Below are 19,533 nucleotides of genomic sequence, written 5' to 3' on the forward strand. Positions count from 1 at the left end.
AGGGCACATTTTAAAATTCTTCTTCGACCAAATAAATCTTTTAGGGGGGAAAAAAAATAGAAAATTGTAATGACCTAGGAAGGGCTAGTGTGAAAAAAATTGTAGACCAAATTCACTCAAAGAGTTTAACTAAGGGGTTTTAGTTCTAGTCTAATTGCAAATCTTAATGCAATTTTAACTATGAAGCCACTTCCAACACCTTCATATTTATTACTGAAGATGGTCTCGGGGAACAGGATTAATCATTTACAGAACTGCACCTGACAACCATCTTTGTCTGAATTCAGCTAACAGGTCAAATTTGCTTTTTTAAAATGCAAACAAATAAATATGATGTAATGGGGTACTGAGCCCTGCTTCTGTATGTTTGAAATAATCTGTCTGGAACATCTCTGATTAATGGTTTTACTTATGAATTTCAGTCAAAGTGCTTACGTAATTCTGATGGGTCAAACAGGGTTGTCCTAGGCATTGTAATGCCAAAAAGCAATAGGTCTAGGGAGCCTCTGGGTACACTGGGTAATTTTACTGGATTAGTTAGACAACATTTGATTTTAAAGGTAGCCCATGGGGGAAAAAATTAGGCTTATGCCTTGGAGGTGGGGTTATGATGTAAAGAGAAAGCCTAAAGGGTGTTTTTTGTGAAACCAAAACACATTCTTTTTGCCTGCTTATTTTTTACATTAGAAATTCATGTCTCAGCTGCCCCAGAAGACTCTAGGGGTATGTCTACACAGTGGGGAGTGAACCTCCCAATGCCAGTATACAGACTCCTGCTAGCAAGGCTCAAAATAGCATGCTAAAAATAGCAGTGTGGACACTGTGGCTCAGGCAGCAGCTTGGGCTCTCAAGCCTACCCAACCCCTAGGTCTGCGCTCAGGTGCTTAGTCTGAATCTCTGTGGGAGCTGCAACATCCACACTGCTATTTTTAGCATGCTAGCTCGAGCTCTGATAGTATATCTGCCTATTCATTCTGGGAAGCATGCGCTCCACTCTGGTGTAGACATATCCATACTGTACAATTTTATGAGTTTAGTTATTAAATTAAGCCTTAATAAAACAACTTTTAAAGGTATACCCCCCTGAGCCCTTCGATTAAAGTGTTAGCCCTCCATAAAGCATGCTGTGGGACCCTTAAAAGGATACTTTTGTGAAATCAGGGAAGAATAAACTTGGCACTTCTGCCTGGTTATTTCTAAGATAAAAACAAGCCAGGAAAGAAACCTGCTCTAGAAATTAAACCCTTCAGAGATTTTTTTTTATACCTTTTAAAGAAGCAAAAAATGTGCATATACACCTCTACCCCGATATAATGCAACCCGATATAACACGGGTCCACATACAATGCGGTACAGGTGGGCGGGAGGCGGGTGGGCAAGCGGGGTGAGGAGGCGAATGGGGAGGTGAGCAGCAGGCAGGAGGGGGGTGAGGATGCAGGCGGGCGAGGATGCAGGCGGGCACGAAGACGGCGAGCAGGAGAGCAGCAGTCAGGCGGACGGGGGGAGGCACGCTGGACAGACGTTGAGAAGACTAGCAGGGAGGTGAGCGGCGGGTAGGCTGTTGGGGTGAGGAGGCGAGCGGCAGCCGGGTGGGCAGGAGCGCTGGGCAGCCGATGAGGAGACTAGCAGGGAGGCTGATTTGTTCTAGGCCCCACACCCCTCTAGGGATGGCTCCGACACGCTGCTCTGAGTGGCATTTTAAGGGTGCCGGGCTAGGGCTGAGGGGTTGGATAAGAGGCAGAGGGTCTCAGGGGGCGGTCAGGGGACAAGGATCAATGGGTGGGAGGGAAGGGTTGGATGGGTCAGGAGTTCTGAGGGGTCAGTCAGGGGGCGGGAAGTAGGTGGGGGTCAGATAGGGGGCGGGGCCAGGCTGTTTGGAGAGGCACAGCCTTCCCTACCCAATATAATGTGGTTTCACCTATAATGCGGTAAGACTTTTTGGCTCCCGAGGACTGCGTTATATTGGGGGTAGATATGTACCCTATTTAAATAAAATATCCTTTGTAGGTCTCCCTTAAAAGTGAGTTCAGGTAGCAATAATCTCCTTGGTATCAGGCTGGGGCTCCTTTCTGAATATTGGAGTTTTTTTTGTTTTTTAAACAAACAAACAATCTCCTCTCCCCCAGCCAACCGAGGTAGGAGAATTAAAAGTAGAAAATTTGAATCGATATTAGATAGCTATAGAGATAAAAAGGAAAAAAACCTCTACAATAAATAGATGAACAGCATTTCATGTACTATAATCCGCTGTAGAAACACTTCTGGTTGCTGACTACATTTACACTGGGTGACTCAGGAGGGGAAGATGGTCTTGTGGCTAAAGCATAAGACAGGGTGTGTCAGGATGGCAGAGTTTGTTCCAGCTCATGAAGAATTACTGTGTGAACTAGAATAAATTGCTACCTCCTCCCCAAGAAGTGATGCAAATTTTGGATGGCTAAATTGAGATACCCTGAGCCTGATTTCCAGGAGGTGCTGGACAGCTGAAATCAAGCTATAAAGTGCTCTACATTTTAAAACAGCTGTACAAATTTTCACTAATTAAGCCTCACAGTGGCTCAATTAGATATATGCACTCTGAGATAAGTTGTGATAAGCTCTTTTGTGAGCACACAAGGGAAGGGGAGGTGCTCACCCTTACAGCAACTTATCACAAACTGGCCTTATAAATGTTATTTCTCCTATTTTACAAATGTGGAGACAGACACAGAGGTAAAGTTATGTGCACATGACAACCTACAACTCAAGAGTTTTTGACTCTCAGTCAGATGCTCAATCTATAAGACTACAACTGCTTTCTCCGTCAGCAGAAAAATTGCTCTCTGGAGGCCTAATCTACATTAGAAAATTAAGTCAGCTTAACTATGTCACTCGAGTCTCTGAACAAGGTAGTTAAGCCGATCTACCCCCTAGTGCAGACAGTGCTAGACTGACAGAAGACTTCTTCCATCAACCCAGCTATCGCCACTTGAGGAGACAGATTACTCAGGAGAACTTCTCCTGTTGGTGTAGGCAAGTGTCTATGCTCAAGTGGGGCAGGTGCAGCTGTGCCGCTATTGCATTTTAAGTGTAGACAAGCTCTAAATATTCCATATATAAAGTCTCCATCTGCAGCCATATCATATTATGGGATCTGATCACACCTCACAAGGTAAACCAAATTAGGCCTGGTCAATACTTGGATGGAAAAATCAAGGAAAACACTGATATTGCGGAGAGTGGTGTTGCTGATTGCATTTTTTCTGAGTTTCAATACTGAACTAATGCACTGGCATTGTTGCTGGAGATAACATCTTTTAGGCAAGATGTAAAACAGAGCTCCTCACCAGGCCTGGTCATCAGGAACCCTTTGATGTTTTTCAAGTACCCTGGGCAAACGCATTTGGATAGTGGTGCTCTGCTTTCCCAAATACTTGCACAGTTTCAAGCATACAGGATTCCTCTGTATCCCATTCTTATCTGAGCAATGAAAGAATGCAGACAGATAAATGATTACAGTGCTACACCCCAACTGTGGTCATTTACTCAGTTTATTGCATCAATGTAATAATAGTTAGAGTGCAATAGTCTCCCTTCCATCATTCTTTACACAGAAAATTAAACCCTGAGAGCTCTCTTGCTCTCCACACACACACACGCCTCCTAATGACGACTTTGAAATTCTTCCATCATACAATATTTAGCTCACTTGATCATTTTGCTATCTCAATGAACTCTTTACAGTAATAAATATATTGGGACTGCTATACCTTCCTCTGTCCATACTGCAGTGATACCATTCGTGCTGTGAAAGACATGGTTGCATTAGCATGCTGCATTTTTGTTATAAACAAACCCTGACTTTAAAGGTATTTATGAATAGTCAGTCAGGAAATGCCAAATTCAGGCTGAAATCTGATGCAAGATTTTTGCCCCATACATTTAAAAACATTGAAAAAAATATTCTTGGCTGCTCTGGGACAATGAGTGTGGAAAGCAAACGGAAAAGTAGTCATTTTTTCTACTATAATTTGATAAAATTACTCTCATTTAAAGACTGACCTTTGTCAAGAGATCTAGCCACACCTGGGTGAAAGAAATCTAAAATGAAAATTAACAGCACCACAAGATATTGATCTTCAAAAGTGCTCACTAAGAACCTGATCAAAAGGCTGTCAAATATCAATAAGAGTCTTTCAACTGATTTCAGTGGGCTTCGGAGCAGGTTGCAGGAGCACAGGGCAAACTTCATATGTCTTTTCATCTGGATTTAATGGATTAATTGTGCCCTCCTAATCACATCTTCCCCAACCCATAATCTACTCTCTAGAAGTCTTTTGTAATAGGAATGCCATTACCCTATTGGAGAAGCAACTACTTCCGTGACCTCCTGGATCACCTTGGCTCAATCACTGCACAGCTTCTGCACTGTGGATAAGATGGAAGAATACGCCCACTAGAGAGCTCAATAGCCACTTGCATTCCAAACAATCTCATTACAAGATCTATTCAAAATAAATGGGTATTTGCGTATATTAAATACAGGGCTTCAGGAAGAGGAACATGAAATATTAAGCTCCTTTCTAATCATGGGACCTTTAAATATATGAACCAGAAAAAGTGAGCATGACGTGCCAATCCCTGGAGGGCTTACTGACCTTGTGCTATCTAGTGGACTGAGTTAAGTGGCAGCTGGGAACTCAGATGCACAAGGACACGGCAGTGAAGTTTTGGCTCTGTCCTGCTGGCTAGAGAAACAAACTCCTCATCCCACAAAGGATGAAAATTACTTTCATCCCAACTCATTCCTATTGGAATTTTGTTAAAGATTCCAGTGCTAAAGCTAGCATTAAAGATATCTTTACCTTTACACCCCAATCTGGCCCAATACATACATTATATACATATACATATTTATTTAACATATGATAGAAACCAGTTTGTCCATTTATACTGATGGATGTTTCCTTCCATCTCCAATGAGCGTAAAGTACCATAGCTTATCACGGTTAAAATTCTCAGTGTCTGTAGAGATGCTGGTGTGTGATAAGTAATTTTCAAGTAGGACTGGTCAGGATTTGAGGGATACCAGCAACTGGGGTCATGGTGACCATTTCAAGACAGCTGAAACTCACCACAGATGTTTTCCTGCAACAGCTGGAACCTGATGAGAAGAGATTTGGATGGACTGTCTGGAAGATAATGATTTAAACCGTGGCTTCTCTCTAGGACGAGCTGATGACTTGTTTATTAGGAATACTGTAAGGTACAGGGTCAAAACACTGAAGTTCATTGACGCACACTGGGTAAAGCAAACCAAACTGTCAAGTTGCCAGGTCTTGGAAAGCAAGTATGTTCCATCTTGACAAAGGGCAATTCCCTCAATCTGTATTTCAATTACTCATTCTACACCTCTTCATGGCAGGCATTGTGGCTTTCTTTGAGTTTGGAAAGAGCTACAGGCTCTACTACAATCTTCCAAATAATAATAAGTACCACCACTGGAAAATTAGTAACCGGTATATAAAAAAAAACTTTGATTAAACTTTTCTTCCAGAACCAGTGTCAACTCCCTTACTCTAAGAACATATTAATACTGTGCATATAGTGTACTGTATAAACCAAAACTGCAGAAAAGGACCTGGGGATTACAGTGGATGAGAAGCTGGATATGAGTCAGCAATGTGCCCTTGTTGCCAAAAAGGCTAATGGCATATTGGGCTGCATTAGTAGGAGCATTGCCAGCAGATCGAGGGAAGTGATTATTCTCCTCTATTTGGCACTGGTGAGGCCACATCTGGAGTACTGCATCCAGTTTTGCGCCCCCCACTACAGAAAGGATGGGGACAAGTTGGAAAGAGTCCAGCGGAGGGCAATGAAAATGATCAGGAAGCTGGGGCACATGACTTACTAGGAGAGGCTGAGGGAACTGGGCTTGTTTAGTCTGCAGAAGAGAAGAGTGAGGGGGGATTTGGTAGCAGCCTTCAACTACCTGAAAGGGGGTTTCAAAGAGGATGGAGCTCAGCTGTTCTCTGGTGGCAGATGACAGAACAAGGAGCAATGGTCTCAAGTTGCAGTGGGGGAAGTCTAGGTTGGATATTAGGAAACACTATTTCATTAGGAGGGTGGTGAAGCACTGGAATGTTACCTACGGAGGTGGTGGAATCTCCATCCTTAGAGGCTTTTAAGGCCCGGCTTGACAAAGCCCTGGCTGGGATGATTTAGTTGGGGTTGGTCCTGCTTTGAGCAGGGAGTTGGACTAGATGACCTCCTGAGGTCTCTTCCAACCCTAATCTTCTATGATTCTATGAAAACTTAGCATTCTATCCACCCACAGAGTATTTCTATAGCTGTCAAAGACATCTGTCTGCACAAGGTATAAAGTCTTCATACAATGCAAGTTTTCTAGTATGGATTATTGTTTCCACAGTATTTAGAATAGCTCAGAGTTGCAGAGCTCCTTTAAGATACCCAGGGACTCTGACCACAAAGGATGTTCTTACAAGGAACTTAACCTAGACTGTGTCATTACACAGCTTGAAAAGAACAAAGAAAGACAGATTCATAATACTTAATGGAAGACAGTCACATTTTTGATGAACACCTCACTGAGCTCTCTGGAAAATTGATTTACAGAAACCGGTTGTGAAAAGACCATGGTGTGACAGGTACTTTAAAAATCAGGGGAACAAACAGACCTTGCTCACAGTCAACAGTCTAACATATTAAACATAAGAAATTGGGAATTACTCAGTGTCCCAAGCAATTCAGTAGGAAAGGACAGAGATCAGTGCAGAAGGCTGAGAGGTTTTTCTGGGTAGGAATACTAGATTTTAAAAGATAGCTAGATTTAAATCATCCTACAGGTTAACATTAAAAGCATATCAGAGGCCCTTCTCTTCCTATGGTCTCAATAAGTTTGGTTACTACTCCACTCAGGTAATAGTATTATATTGGCATCTTCTTCTCCCCTTATTTCACCAATTTGTGAACTTGTAAAGTGGAGACATGGGGAACTTCATTTCTGTCCTGTAAGTACACCACACCCTGCTGAGATACTACAATAATGGGCAGCAGCAGTATACAACAGCCTAGAGATCTATACACTGTTATTTTAAACTTGTATCTTGGACAAATTTCACCCCCCACTTCACATCATTTGGTTATTTGAAGTGTTGTTGTTGCTGCTGTGTTGGTCCCAAGATATTAGAGAAACAAAGTAGGTGAGGTAATTTCTTTTATTGGACCAACTTCTGTTGGCAAAAGAGACAAGCTTTCAAGCTACACAGAGCTTTCTTAAAGGTCTTCATTTGGTTAGGTTTTTGTTGTTGTTGTTTCACTGTTTCTTTGTGTAGTTCAGTAAAAACTGGAAGCTACCTTAGATTTGACAAGAACAATAGCTGGAATAAATAGGCCTTTCACTTAGAACTGAGGCGGCTTCCTGTCCTGTTTCAGCAGCACATTCCTTATTTAGATGAGTAAAATAATGGCAGGGTTTGGAAAAGAGTAAGATTTATTTCAAAGCATGTGATCTAATAGAAACAAAGTCAGGAGAAGCCAGTAGTTAATGTTTTGTTTCATTTATCATGCTAGCCTTCATATGGTTTTTCTTGTGTGCACATGTGAAGGAGCCAGGTAGATTTGAGAAAGTGTCTGGTAGTGAAGTAATCTCTTATTAATTTTCTGCCTTCTTATGTTAATATGGAACAGGAACGACTTAAGAATTCAGGAGACATTTCTATGATTCTAGATTCTATGATTTTTCTCTAGCTAAATCTGCAGACCGCTTACTTACACCCAGATCAGAACACTGTGTGCAAAGATTTATATGATAAAGGGTAAGACCCACTGATATATCACTGATATATTTCATCTCTGCTACATACAGAAGACTGGCTATGACTAACTGCGTAGAGCCTAAGAAATACTGTAAGTGAAGAAATGAACAGAAGTCAGCTATTTATGTTAATTTGTTAATGTTACAGTCCCTCATCAGAAGTTTACTATTATTCAAAGTCTGCCTTGTGAGACTAGGAATCCATTGTACACTTATTTCAGGTCAAAATATATTGAAGAAATGTCTATGTATTTTAGGAAGATCCAATTTTGGATTAAAAGATAAGAATAATGAATTTATAGTATGAATGAGCTCATCACCTTTGACTTAATTCTTTATAGTTTACTTATATTCTCCATTCTTTAAAATATTCTAGATGACAATGTCTGCTCTGTTTCTGTTAAAGCAGATGCTCAAGGGCTCTAATATCTGCACATTACTGTCTAGTCATCTGTAGGCTAAAGGGATCGTACACAACAGGCTCTCTTATTCCCAGCAAACCTCAATTTCAGGACAATACAACTTTACCTGGGTTTCCCTGGTGAGTAGCACAAGATCGGGAACAGAATTTAGGTCAGTCTGATTTAGTTGTGCATAAATTACCAGGTTTTTCTAATGATCTAAAATAGGAGTGCTCAGAAAAATAAAGGTCACTGGGCTACTGATGTCACAGTCTCTTCTCTTTTATTTGCATATTCACGACTCAAGAGTATTTCACTATTCATATTTTAGAAATTTAGTTTCTACTTCTACTCCTAGATTTTTACTGCTTCGTTTGGGGAAATATTTTCCATATGTTTATTAGTCTGTCCAAATTCAGTAGTATGTTACTCAATAAAAAGTGCAGGTACCCGGTCATGTCACACGAGTATTTCAGAGCCAAGGAGTCACTTTAGAGAAATATAAACACTGGCTGCACTGATGCAGTAGGTGTTTTTTGGCTTGTTTGTTTTTGTTTTGGCAAGAGTACAGGTGAGAGGTGTTGGATCAACAGCCCTTGGGGACAGAATAATCTAATTTATCACAGAACAGCCATAAGGACAGCCATACTGGGTCAGGCCCAAGGTCCATCTAGCCCAGTATCCTGTCTTCTGACAGTGGCCAATGCCAGGTGCCCTAGAGGGAATGAACAGAACAGGTAATTATCAAGTGATCCATCCCGTCACCCATTCCCAGCTTCTGGCAAACAGAGGCTAAGGACAATCCCTGCCCTTCCTGGCTAATAGCCACTGATGGACATATCCTCCATGAATTTATCTAGTTCTTTTTTGAACCCTGTTATAGTCTTGGCCTTCGCAACATCCTCTGGCAAGGAGTTCCACAGGTTGACTGTGCGTTTGTATGAAAAAAAAACTTCCTTTGGTTTGTTTTAAACCTACTGCCTATGAATTTCATTTGATGGCCCCTAATTCTTGTGTTACGAGAAGGAGTAAATAACACTTCCTTATTTACTTTCTCCACACCAGTCACGATTTTATAGATCTCTATCGTATCCCCCCCTTAGTCGTCTCTTTTCCGAGCTGAAAAGTCCCAGTCTTATTAATCTCTCCTTATAAGGCAGCCGTTCCATACCCTAATCATTTTTGTTGCCGTTTTCTGAACCTTTTCCCAAGTCTTTTTTGAGATGGGGCAAGCACATCTACACGCAGTATTCAAGATGTGGGTGTACCATGGATTTATATAGAGGCAATATGACATTTTCTGCCTTATTATCTATGCCTTTCTTAATGATTCCCAACATTGTTAGCTTTTTTTGACTGGCGCTGCACACTGAGAGGATGTTTTCAGAGAACTATCCACAATAACTCCAACATCTCTTTCTTGAATGGTAACAGCTAATTTAGACCCTATCATTTTATATGTATAGTTGGGATTATGTTTTCCAATGTGCATTACTTTGCATTTATCAACACTGAATTTCATCTGCCATTTTGTTGCCCAGTCACCCAGTTTTTGAGAGATCCTTTTGTAGCTCTTTGCAGTTTGCTTGGGACTTAACTACCTTGAGTAGCTTTGTATCATCTGCAAAATTTGCCCCCTTATTGTTTACCCCTATTTCCAGATCATTTATAAATACATTGAATAGGACTGGGCCCAGTATAGACCATTGGGGGACACCATTAGTTACCTCTCTCCATTCTGAAAACTGACCATTTATTCTTACCCTTTGTTTCCTATCTTTTAACCAGCTACCAATCCATGAAAGAACCTACCCTTTTATCCCATGACAGCTTACTTTGCTTAAGAGCCTTTGGTGAGGGACCTTGTCAAAGGCGTTCTGAAAATCTAAATACACTATATCCCCTGGACCCCCCTTGTTCACATGCTTCTTGACCCCCTCAAAGAATGCTAGTAGATTGGTGAGACATGATTTCCCTTTACAAAAACCATGCTGACTATTCCCCAACAAATTATATTCATCCATGTATCTGACAATTTTGTTCTTTATGATAGTTTCAACCCGTCTGCCCAGTACTGAAGTCAGGCTTACCAGCCGGTAATTGCCAGGGTTGCCTCTGGAGCCCTTTTTAAAAATTGGCATCACATGAGCTATTCTCCATTTGGTACAGAAGCTGATTTAAATGATAGTTTACAGATGACAGTTAGTACTCCTGCAATTTCACATTTAAGTTCCTTCAGAACTCTTGGGTGAATACCATCTGGTCCTGGTGACTTATTACTGTTTAGTTTATCAAATGTGTTCCAAAACCTCCTCTGATGACACCTCAATCTGGGACAGTTCCTCAGATTTGTCACCTAAAAAGAATGGCTCAGGTTTGGAAATTTCCGTCACATCCTGAACCGTGAAGACTGATGCAAAGAATTAATTTAGTTTCTCTGCAATGGCCTTATTGTTCCTGAGTACTGCTTAAGCATTTTGATCGTCCAGTGGCCCCACTGGTTTTTTAGCAGGATTCCTGCTTCTGATGTACTTAAAATTTTTGTTGCTATTACTTTTTGAGTCTTCGGGCTAGCTGTTCTTAAAATTCTTTTTTGGCCTTCCTAATTATATTTTTAAACTTCATTTGCCAGAGTTTATGCACCTTTCTATTTTCCTCATAGTATAGATGAAGCTACCAAAGAACATACCACTGTGCTTTAACAAAAATCTGGAGGGACCCCCTACTAGGGGCAAGACGACAATGCGAACACCTGTCTTTCTGACTATATCTACACAATAGAATTCTGCTGGGATAGCTACATCGGTCAGGACTGTGAAAGGATGTGATCCTAACCGATATAAGCTGTGCCAGCAGAAGCCCCTAGTGTAGATACAGCTAATCCAGCAAAATTGTGCTTTTACTGGTTGTGACATTGTATGATTGAAACATGACCATGTAGATCATTGTTGCTACCACTGATATATAATTGCAACAAATCTTATACATGTGTCAAGTACGGTCTCAATAGAAAAGTTATGATTTGCTGGATATGATTATGCTATTTGTATGCATGTATCATTTTTGTTATCTGAAGTTATGAATATTAACTATGTACCTGTATTTCAAATGTTTGCTCATGTGGTAATACCCACAAGGTATTTAGCCTGCACACATCCTGAAGGGACTATTCAAGTTAAATGGCCCATCAAGGTACACTTAACTCACAATGGACCATGGACTACGCCCATCCACACCTGATGGACTTTCATGTGAACATTCTCACTCTGCTATGACTAAGTGAAGCAGGCATAGACATGTGACTTGCCTATGTGACTCCAAAATCCATCTTGTTACCTGTATTTTTCCATAAGCTGAGCGGAGGGCTTTGTTTGAAAACAATGGGTTCCTTCCACTTGGCAGAAGCTATAAAAGGCCCTGGAAACATCTCCATTTTGCCTCTTTTCTGCTCCAACCTCTGGACTTATACTAATGGGAGCATTCTAACCAAAGGACTGAGGACCTTCCCATGATTTAAAAGCAATCAGAGACTTAACAAGCCAGCAGTTTATTCCATCACTGCGACAAGCCTGAACCAAGACGTTTGCAATTATTGTATGTATTTGATTCCTTCAGCCAATTTTAACGCTCACCTTCCTTTCTTTTTATAAACCTTTAGATATTAGATAGTAAAGGCAATAGCATGATTATTGGGTAAGATCTGAGTTATATATCGACCTGGGTATGTGGCTGGTCCTTTGGGATCAGAATAACCTTTTGGTTGATGAAACTGGTGTAAATAACTACTCATCATTAAGTCTGATGTTTTTGGTGGTGATACAAGGAGACTGCTTTTCTGACTTCTTCTCAGTGTGGTGAAACAAATTTACTTTTGTCTCTGGTTTGGTATATCTTATGGGAGAATAACCACCAGCTTTGGAGGGGTGGGAGGTGTCTGCCCTATTTTTCAGCAGTTTGTCCTGAATTTGGTATTCTCAGTTGTGACCCACTAAGGCACAATGACACTGGTATAGCTTGTTTTGCTTGTGGGGGTGGTGTTTACTACACTGGTACAAAGCACAGCCTTGCCAGTATAGCTGCATCCATACTAGAAGAACACTACCAGTACGGGAATACTGGTAAAACTCTCCTTGTGTAGAGACAGCCTTAGGCACAGTGTGTGTGTGTGTGTGTGTGTGTGTGAGTGTGTGAGAGAGAGAGAGAGAGAGAGAGAGAGAATGAACCCCCCCCTTTTATATGTGCTTTTCCGCTGGGATTTTCAAAGGAGACTAAGGCCATGGCTACACTTGCAAATTTGCAGCGCTGCAGCAGGGTGTGAAAACACACCCTCTCCAGCGCTGCAAATTGCGGCGCTGCAAAGCGCCAGTGTGGTCAAAGCCCCAGCGCTGGAAGCGCGGCTCCCAGCGCTGTACGTTATTCCCCACAGGGAGGTGGAGTACGGACAGCGCTGGGAGAGCTCTCTCCCAGTGCTGGCGCTTTGACTACACTTAGTGCTTCAAAGCGCTGCCGCGGCAGCGCTTTGAAGTGCAAGTGTAGCCATAGTCTAAGGAAGTATAGTATAGTGCCTAACTCCCGAGGCACCTACCATTCACAGGCACCTTTGAAAATCCTAGCCCTTAGGAATATTTCAATAAGATATTTTCCTTTGTCATTTCTTAATTTATTACAAAGGGGTAATATACTGGTATAAGGCAAGAAGATCTACTAGCACAAGAGACAGGCAGAAGGGCTGAGGGTTTGAATGCCCTTAATTTGCTGATACTTTAGGATAAATTAATAAAATGGTACAGTAACTATAATGCTATTGCTATTTGTTTGAGAAAAAAGCCCTACACAAAATCTAGCTGCCGACTGTGTGCGAGAGTTTCTGAGGGAAAGGATGACAATCTGTTCTACTAAACCTTGGCCAAAAGCATCACGTTTCTGTCAACAGTGATTCATGCAGTAGGATTTATACACCAACTTGGACATAAATCACAGAATTAGCCAGTCTCAATATCCTACAAGATTTGGTCACATTTGCGGCCCCTGAACTATGCAATGAACCTTTCTAGTAGTGGGGAATACCTAAGACAGACCACAACCATCAAGACTGGTTGAGCTACATTAGCAGTAGTGCAGCCAACCACATAACACTGACCTCAAAAACATTCCTCAACCCCACCCCCTGCTCAATGGTTAGCTTATTTTTAGGTTGAATAATCAGCTTTAGCTTCAAGAGTCTGAATTCTTGAAATACAAAACAGAACAATTGGTCATTGATGAATAGAACTAGTGAATCAGTCCCTATAAAACAGCTTCACTGTAATTAACAGTTGATGGGAAAATATCTGCATTCCTAGAAACTTCAGTTTCAGGCACAGAATTTGGTGGAGGGTTGGAAAGAGGCAGCTGTAAAAATACCTCAAATATGCAGCAGAAGTGGTCGCTGAAAACCCACTTTGTAGGTCTGTAAAACATTAAACATACTTGAAGCCTTTTCCCTACTCATAAATCATTTATTTTTTTAAAGACTTTCTTGAGTCTGTTTATCTCTTACCAGCTTATAAAATGTACCACCACTTAAACTGACTAGATTTTGCTCTGGAAGGAATTCCTCCAGCGGAGACCATAACAGGCAGAAGCTGTATTCACAACTGCCGCTAAGTGTGCAAAATCCTGGATGTCTATGGAGAAGAGTCGGGAGACTCACTTCAGGCCAAAGATAAGATCAGATCATCCTCTCCATGAGCTAATGTATAATACTACGCAACATGTTTTGAGCTGAGTTGCCAAGCATCTCAATGAGATGCACCCAATGGATGTTCATACTGAGAATTCGCAATACTGATAAACAACGAACAAGGGAATGCTTACTAGCTGCCAGCTCCTGACAAGTTAAAGAATTTTCTTTAGTTTATACTACTTCATTCAAGAGTTGGAGTTAAAGGATCTTCAACAAAATCTGATTTGTAAAACAAAGTAATTAAAAGTTATTTTGTTACTAATTCTGCAGTACAAAGTTTTGAAGGAATCTGTTCTTGTCTGAAAGACCCACTCAATCTCTGCTTTGGTGCAGTCAAGTTGTGAGGAGCAGAGAGCATGAACAAAAAAGACAAGTCAGATTAAGAAAAATGGGACTCCAAAAGGATAATGTTTATATGTCCACAAACTGGTGGACATGGCTAAGTGCTAGAAACCTGCAAGATTCTGAGCACCAAAAGAGCACTCCACTACGTGCTAGTGTGTAATCCAAGAGAATGAAAAAGGCAGGATTTATTTCACAGGCTATTAGTCTAGAAGAAGGGAGTTTAATACAAGCCAATAAAGCATTTGGTAGAAAGAAGGAAAAGCTTTCACCTGAAAAGATCTGATTTGATTTTCTCTGATGATTTTTGTGTAAACAACAGCCTTGTTTTTTTTCTCTTTGCTCTTACATAAGAGTTCTTCTGGACACATGACACCCTGGCACTGACACATGCAGTCTAATGATAAGGATTTAAAGGTGAAAAGAGAATACAGCCCAGACAACTGGAATGGACTTAGTAAATTTTAGTGAGTTCAGGCTCAGCCAAACCAGAAACTGCTAAGCACAAGAGAAGGTAAAATCATTCAGCCTCTGACTCCTCCATTCTCTAATCATCAAGGTTCTCAACATCATAGCTGAACTTTATTCTAATTGCTTCTGGGTGAATTTTTTTCTTGTTGGTGCTGTCAACTGACAAAAGTTCTGCTTCAGTGAAGCTGCCCTCACCATCCCCAACTGCATTATCGTGACTGAAAGAGAATGTAAAGACTGCAAATGCCTAGGTGTTGAATATAAGGTATGACGTTAACAACAAAGCAAAAATACCATTGTTAGGAAATACCCCATTCTATTCAGAACATCTACAATGACAGCTCAACCAACGAACCATAATGAACAAGGAACTTTCTAGATCTGAAGTTAGTTTTAATATTTTTTCTTCACCTTTGATCTCATTTCTGTTCTATTTCTTAGTGGTCTTAAACACTATGGTAATTTTCCTCTCTTTGTTCCTTCAATTATGAATCTGTTCTGAGGTAGTGCCTAGGAGCCACAGTCATGGGCCAAGACAACATGGTACTAGGTGCTGTACAAACACAGAACTAAGTTTTTGGTACTAGGTTTTTTTTTTTTTTTTGGTCATTAGTAAATAAACCACTCTCTTACATAGCAACTTAACAGTATAGTGGATTTTTTTGTGTCAGGCAACCTACAGAACTAACAGCAGGGAACCATTTTTTTTCTCCCTCTGAAATCTCAACATGTTTCTGTGACAAAAAAAAAGTAGTCACCAAAACTACAACAAAAATATTCCGAGTAAGAGAAAAAAACATTTCCATATAGAAATTCCAATCACCACTGAAAAATTACATCACCCAATAGAAGGCCTCAATAACTTCTAAGGCATAATTACTCAAAAAAGCTAAGGAAACAAAACTTTATAAACGTAAACAATATTAAACCTTCAATAATGCATTTAAAGGCATAATTCTATTACTTTACTGCAATAAGCCCTGGTCCATGCTACAGCATTAGATTGACACAAGGCAACTTAAAGTGATCTAACTCTGTAAGCATCAACAATAAAATGTTGTTCCCGCCAATGTAACTCACCCACTATACTGACTTAATAACTCCACCTCTGTGAGAGGCGTAGCACTTACGTCGACGTAGTTAGGTCAACGCAGTGTCAGTGCAGATACTGTGTTGCTTACATTGACTGTTGCTGGCTTTCAGAAACATCCCACAATGTCCCACACTGACAGTTACATCAGTACAAGTGCTTCTGGTGCGTACGTGCACCGCTGACACAAGCGATGTAATTACTATGATGGCTGATCGTCGACGTAACTTAGGTCGACATAATTTTGTAGTGTAGACATACCCTAAGAAAAAACAGCGATAGACAATTCACAAGTTAGGTTATGGAGAATCAGATAAATTGAGTGTTAAAGGCCTCTAACCCATTTACAAATCCTTTAATATATATCTAGTAGACCAAAAAAGCCTTTGTTTCACTGTAATAAAAATACAGATCATCTTTGTAGAGTCACAATTTTGCAGGAAATATGACAGACATTGAAAACTCAGAGACAACCATCACCATGGAAAAAACAGCCTATCAGTTTCTTTCTATACGCTTAGGTAGCCTTGGCCACACGAGGAAACAGGTATTCTTTGATCTGTGCTCATTTCTAAAGACCACCACCTCTTTTTTTTCCCCCTTACACATGCATCAATCTCTCCTGACCAGTAAATGGGTCTATGGAAATGGCAATAATAGAAAATGGTTAAGCTGTTGCAACTGCGGGCAAAAGAGCAGAATCTTTAGTGAATCAATAGTGAATATTTTTTATTAAAAGTTCAAAACTAACGGGAGAAAAACAAAAATACCAAACCCCTAAAGTATATAACTTTAATTCTAATCCCAGAATCACTGCAAAGACTTCTTTCAAAGAAATCTCGGGGTTAGAACTAAAAATTGTACGTGAACCTGAGCTATCTGCACAACAGACTGTCTCTAATACAGAAGATGCACAGGGAGATTATGAGGGAAACAGAAAAATGCAAGGAAACACTCTCAATGTCCCCTTAGATGTCATAGGAATTCCATGGAAAATATACGCCTATTTAGTTTCTTATAATAATAATCCATCAGCATATGATCTCAATGCTTCCAAAAGATATTCTAATTAAGCTCTATTCTTGGTTGTTGGGGCTACATGGCCTTCTTAAACTGAATGCATTTTTAATTCCAAAATCTGAGTCCATAAATCCTGGGACATGCTGGGTATAGAGGTAGACTTCTAAATCCAAAGAAACTCCTGACAGTCAACCAACTAAGGCCCGAATTTCACCTGAAATGTTCCTAATCACCTACATTTCCCTGTGTCCAAGAAAAAACCAAAACAATGAAATAAACAATTTAATTACCTACAAGTCTAAAAGCAGGATTCAGGAAGCATGGTAGGGGAGGATTTAGAGATGGCTGGGGTTTCACACACAGCCTTCTTGGCCCTAACAATGTCACCTGGGGGCAAAGTAAAGGGGCTGCCTGCTCAGCAAGCTCCAGGCAGTGTCAGGGTTTTTTTAAGCACGTTACTCAGTTAACTACCTGAAATATATTTACAACAAAAAAAAATTGAGTCAATGTGTGTTTTATTCCCCTAGGATGAAGTAGATAAACAGCTCCAATACACTACAGAACTACAAACATAAATAAGAGGTCATTCTAACAGCAGAGACCTTCTGAGCTCTCTCTAGTCGGATGCACTTACAAAAATACTCTAGGACAAGATGAATTAGTTGCTCAAATACCATAGTTATTGACACTTCATAAGGACAGAGAAAGAGGCATACACAAATATCAAATGATCTTCTGCCTATCTAAACTAACATTTGGGAATATTAAGATGATATTCTTTTTTTAAATCTATTACCAAGAATGGTCTGTTTATAAAGATAAAATGGTAAACATGTGATAAATATTTTAACCTGAGAAAATGATCAAACTTTATACAATAATAAAAAAAAATCAACGCTGAATTCTTCTTACAAACACCAAGAGACCTGTTTTTTAGACCTGCTAACTGTCAGACACACACAGCACTTACTGTAATTTCTATGAGGAGTAAGGAGTCGAATAAATTTCACTCCCAATGCACACAGTTCTATGAACTTTCTTTCTGCATAGTCAAGATTATAGGAAGATTACAGGAATGATAATTGCAGAAGAATTCCATTAGCAAACACAATCTAGCTATGTAGAGAGTCCAGGCTTATTGAAACAAACAGCATTTAAGGCATCATTCAACCCCCAATTAAGTCAATGTACAGTGTCTCATTGATTTCAGTGGAGATGAATCAGGCCCTTAACACAGATGACATGAATTACTTGTTCTAATATTCCATATATGTATGCTAACAGCAAGTCTGTCACTAGCACCACTATCTGTTTTATAGATTAATCAAATATAGCTAATTTTGAATAAAAATTCCTTATGAAATCACGAAATGTAGGTAGCCAGTTTGTGTAGCAGGAAGGATCACATCTCAACTGCACAACAGCTCTGTGGTGCTGTGTAAGATTTGGGGGGAAAAAGGGCACAGGGATTGTTTAGAATGTTAGGAAGAGCAGAATCCCCCCTCCTTTACTGGAGATTCCCAGAAACATTTCTGAGGTTAGAGAATCCTATAGCAAATAGGCCTGTGTTGATGAACAGTGTTTGTAAATGGGATAACATTCTTTATATACTTAAGGAAATGGCACAATGAATATTATGTCAGATTCCCCTTTCCTGATTCTCAACATTTAGGAACAACTAACCAGTCTCTGGGCTAGACCAACACATTCCTGCCAGAGCCACTCACTGCACACATGGGAGTCAAGAGAAGGCAGCTTTCGGCCATTCTTTGAGAGGTAACACACTGTACTATAAATAAGTGTAATGTGCGAATATAGCTTAGAAGTGATGCATTTAAAGATCTAATTGATGTTATGTTCTGTATGTTTCCTCTCTGTAACCTCACTTAGTAGTAAAAGCCTAGTTTAAAAAAAACAGAGGGACTGCTATAATTAATTTATTATGGAAAAAAGAGTCAGTCTGTTGCTACTGGAGTGAACTTTACCTCTGCCTTCTTCACAGAGGCAGGTAGCATTGATGCAACAGCCTACTTGCTGAAGGCTGAGATCTCAACTCTGTACAGAACAGGTCTCACATAGGGACTTGTGTACACAGAGAGGTCACTGAGGACATAATGACCCGAAGATAACTGGCTGGTAATGTCACAGTAAGGTCTCATGTGTCTGCCACTCTTTCAGAGCTCTGACAATTATTTAATATATAGAGTAGTACCGCTCAGAGCCACAGTCTGGATGAGAACCCTACTGTAGTAGGCACAGATTACCTACCATCCATTCTAAGGTTTTCTATAGTGCCCACAAACACAGTAACTACGAGCTATGACAGCACAGAACAAGCAAGGAGCCTGCGAATCATTTATGCAATTGCAGGATTGCAATAAGGGGTTAGCTTCAGGACTCTGGGGTCTCCCTTTTTTCCCCATCTTGCAACCTGAGGACTGAACAAAAAGCTTTAAGGCAAATGTTTTAAAGTTTCTGAAACACACTGAAGAGCGACAATCTGACAAATTGCTCAATAAATCCAGTGGCTACAGATTCCAAGATTCAGCAAACCCCTCCTCTGCCCTCCTGATCTCTTCCTTCTGAAGCTTCAGAAACATTGAGCCTCATTCTCCATTGCCTTGCAGCTTGTGTAGTCATTTACTCCAGTGCAAAGTAGGTGTAAAAT

The 19,533-nt window shown here is 40.4% G+C and overlaps 1 protein-coding gene across 2 annotated transcripts in view; it reads right to left on the reverse strand.

Moving 5' to 3' along the window:
- SIK2 (salt inducible kinase 2) overlaps positions 1–19,533 on the reverse strand; it is a 105,394-nt gene that overhangs the window by 59,023 nt on the left and 26,838 nt on the right. Inside the window, exon 4 of one of the 2 annotated variants that reach the window (XM_044996808.1) lies at positions 15,937–16,107. The exons of the other annotated variant lie outside the window; for it this stretch is intronic. Within the exon in view, the coding sequence (XP_044852743.1) occupies positions 15,937–16,107 (171 nt within the window). The remainder of the gene's footprint in view (positions 1–15,936; positions 16,108–19,533) is intronic. 2 annotated transcript variants of the gene reach the window in all.

This window comes from Mauremys mutica, chromosome 22, assembly GCF_020497125.1.
Source record: "Mauremys mutica isolate MM-2020 ecotype Southern chromosome 22, ASM2049712v1, whole genome shotgun sequence".
Lineage (NCBI taxonomy): Eukaryota > Metazoa > Chordata > Testudines > Geoemydidae > Mauremys > Mauremys mutica.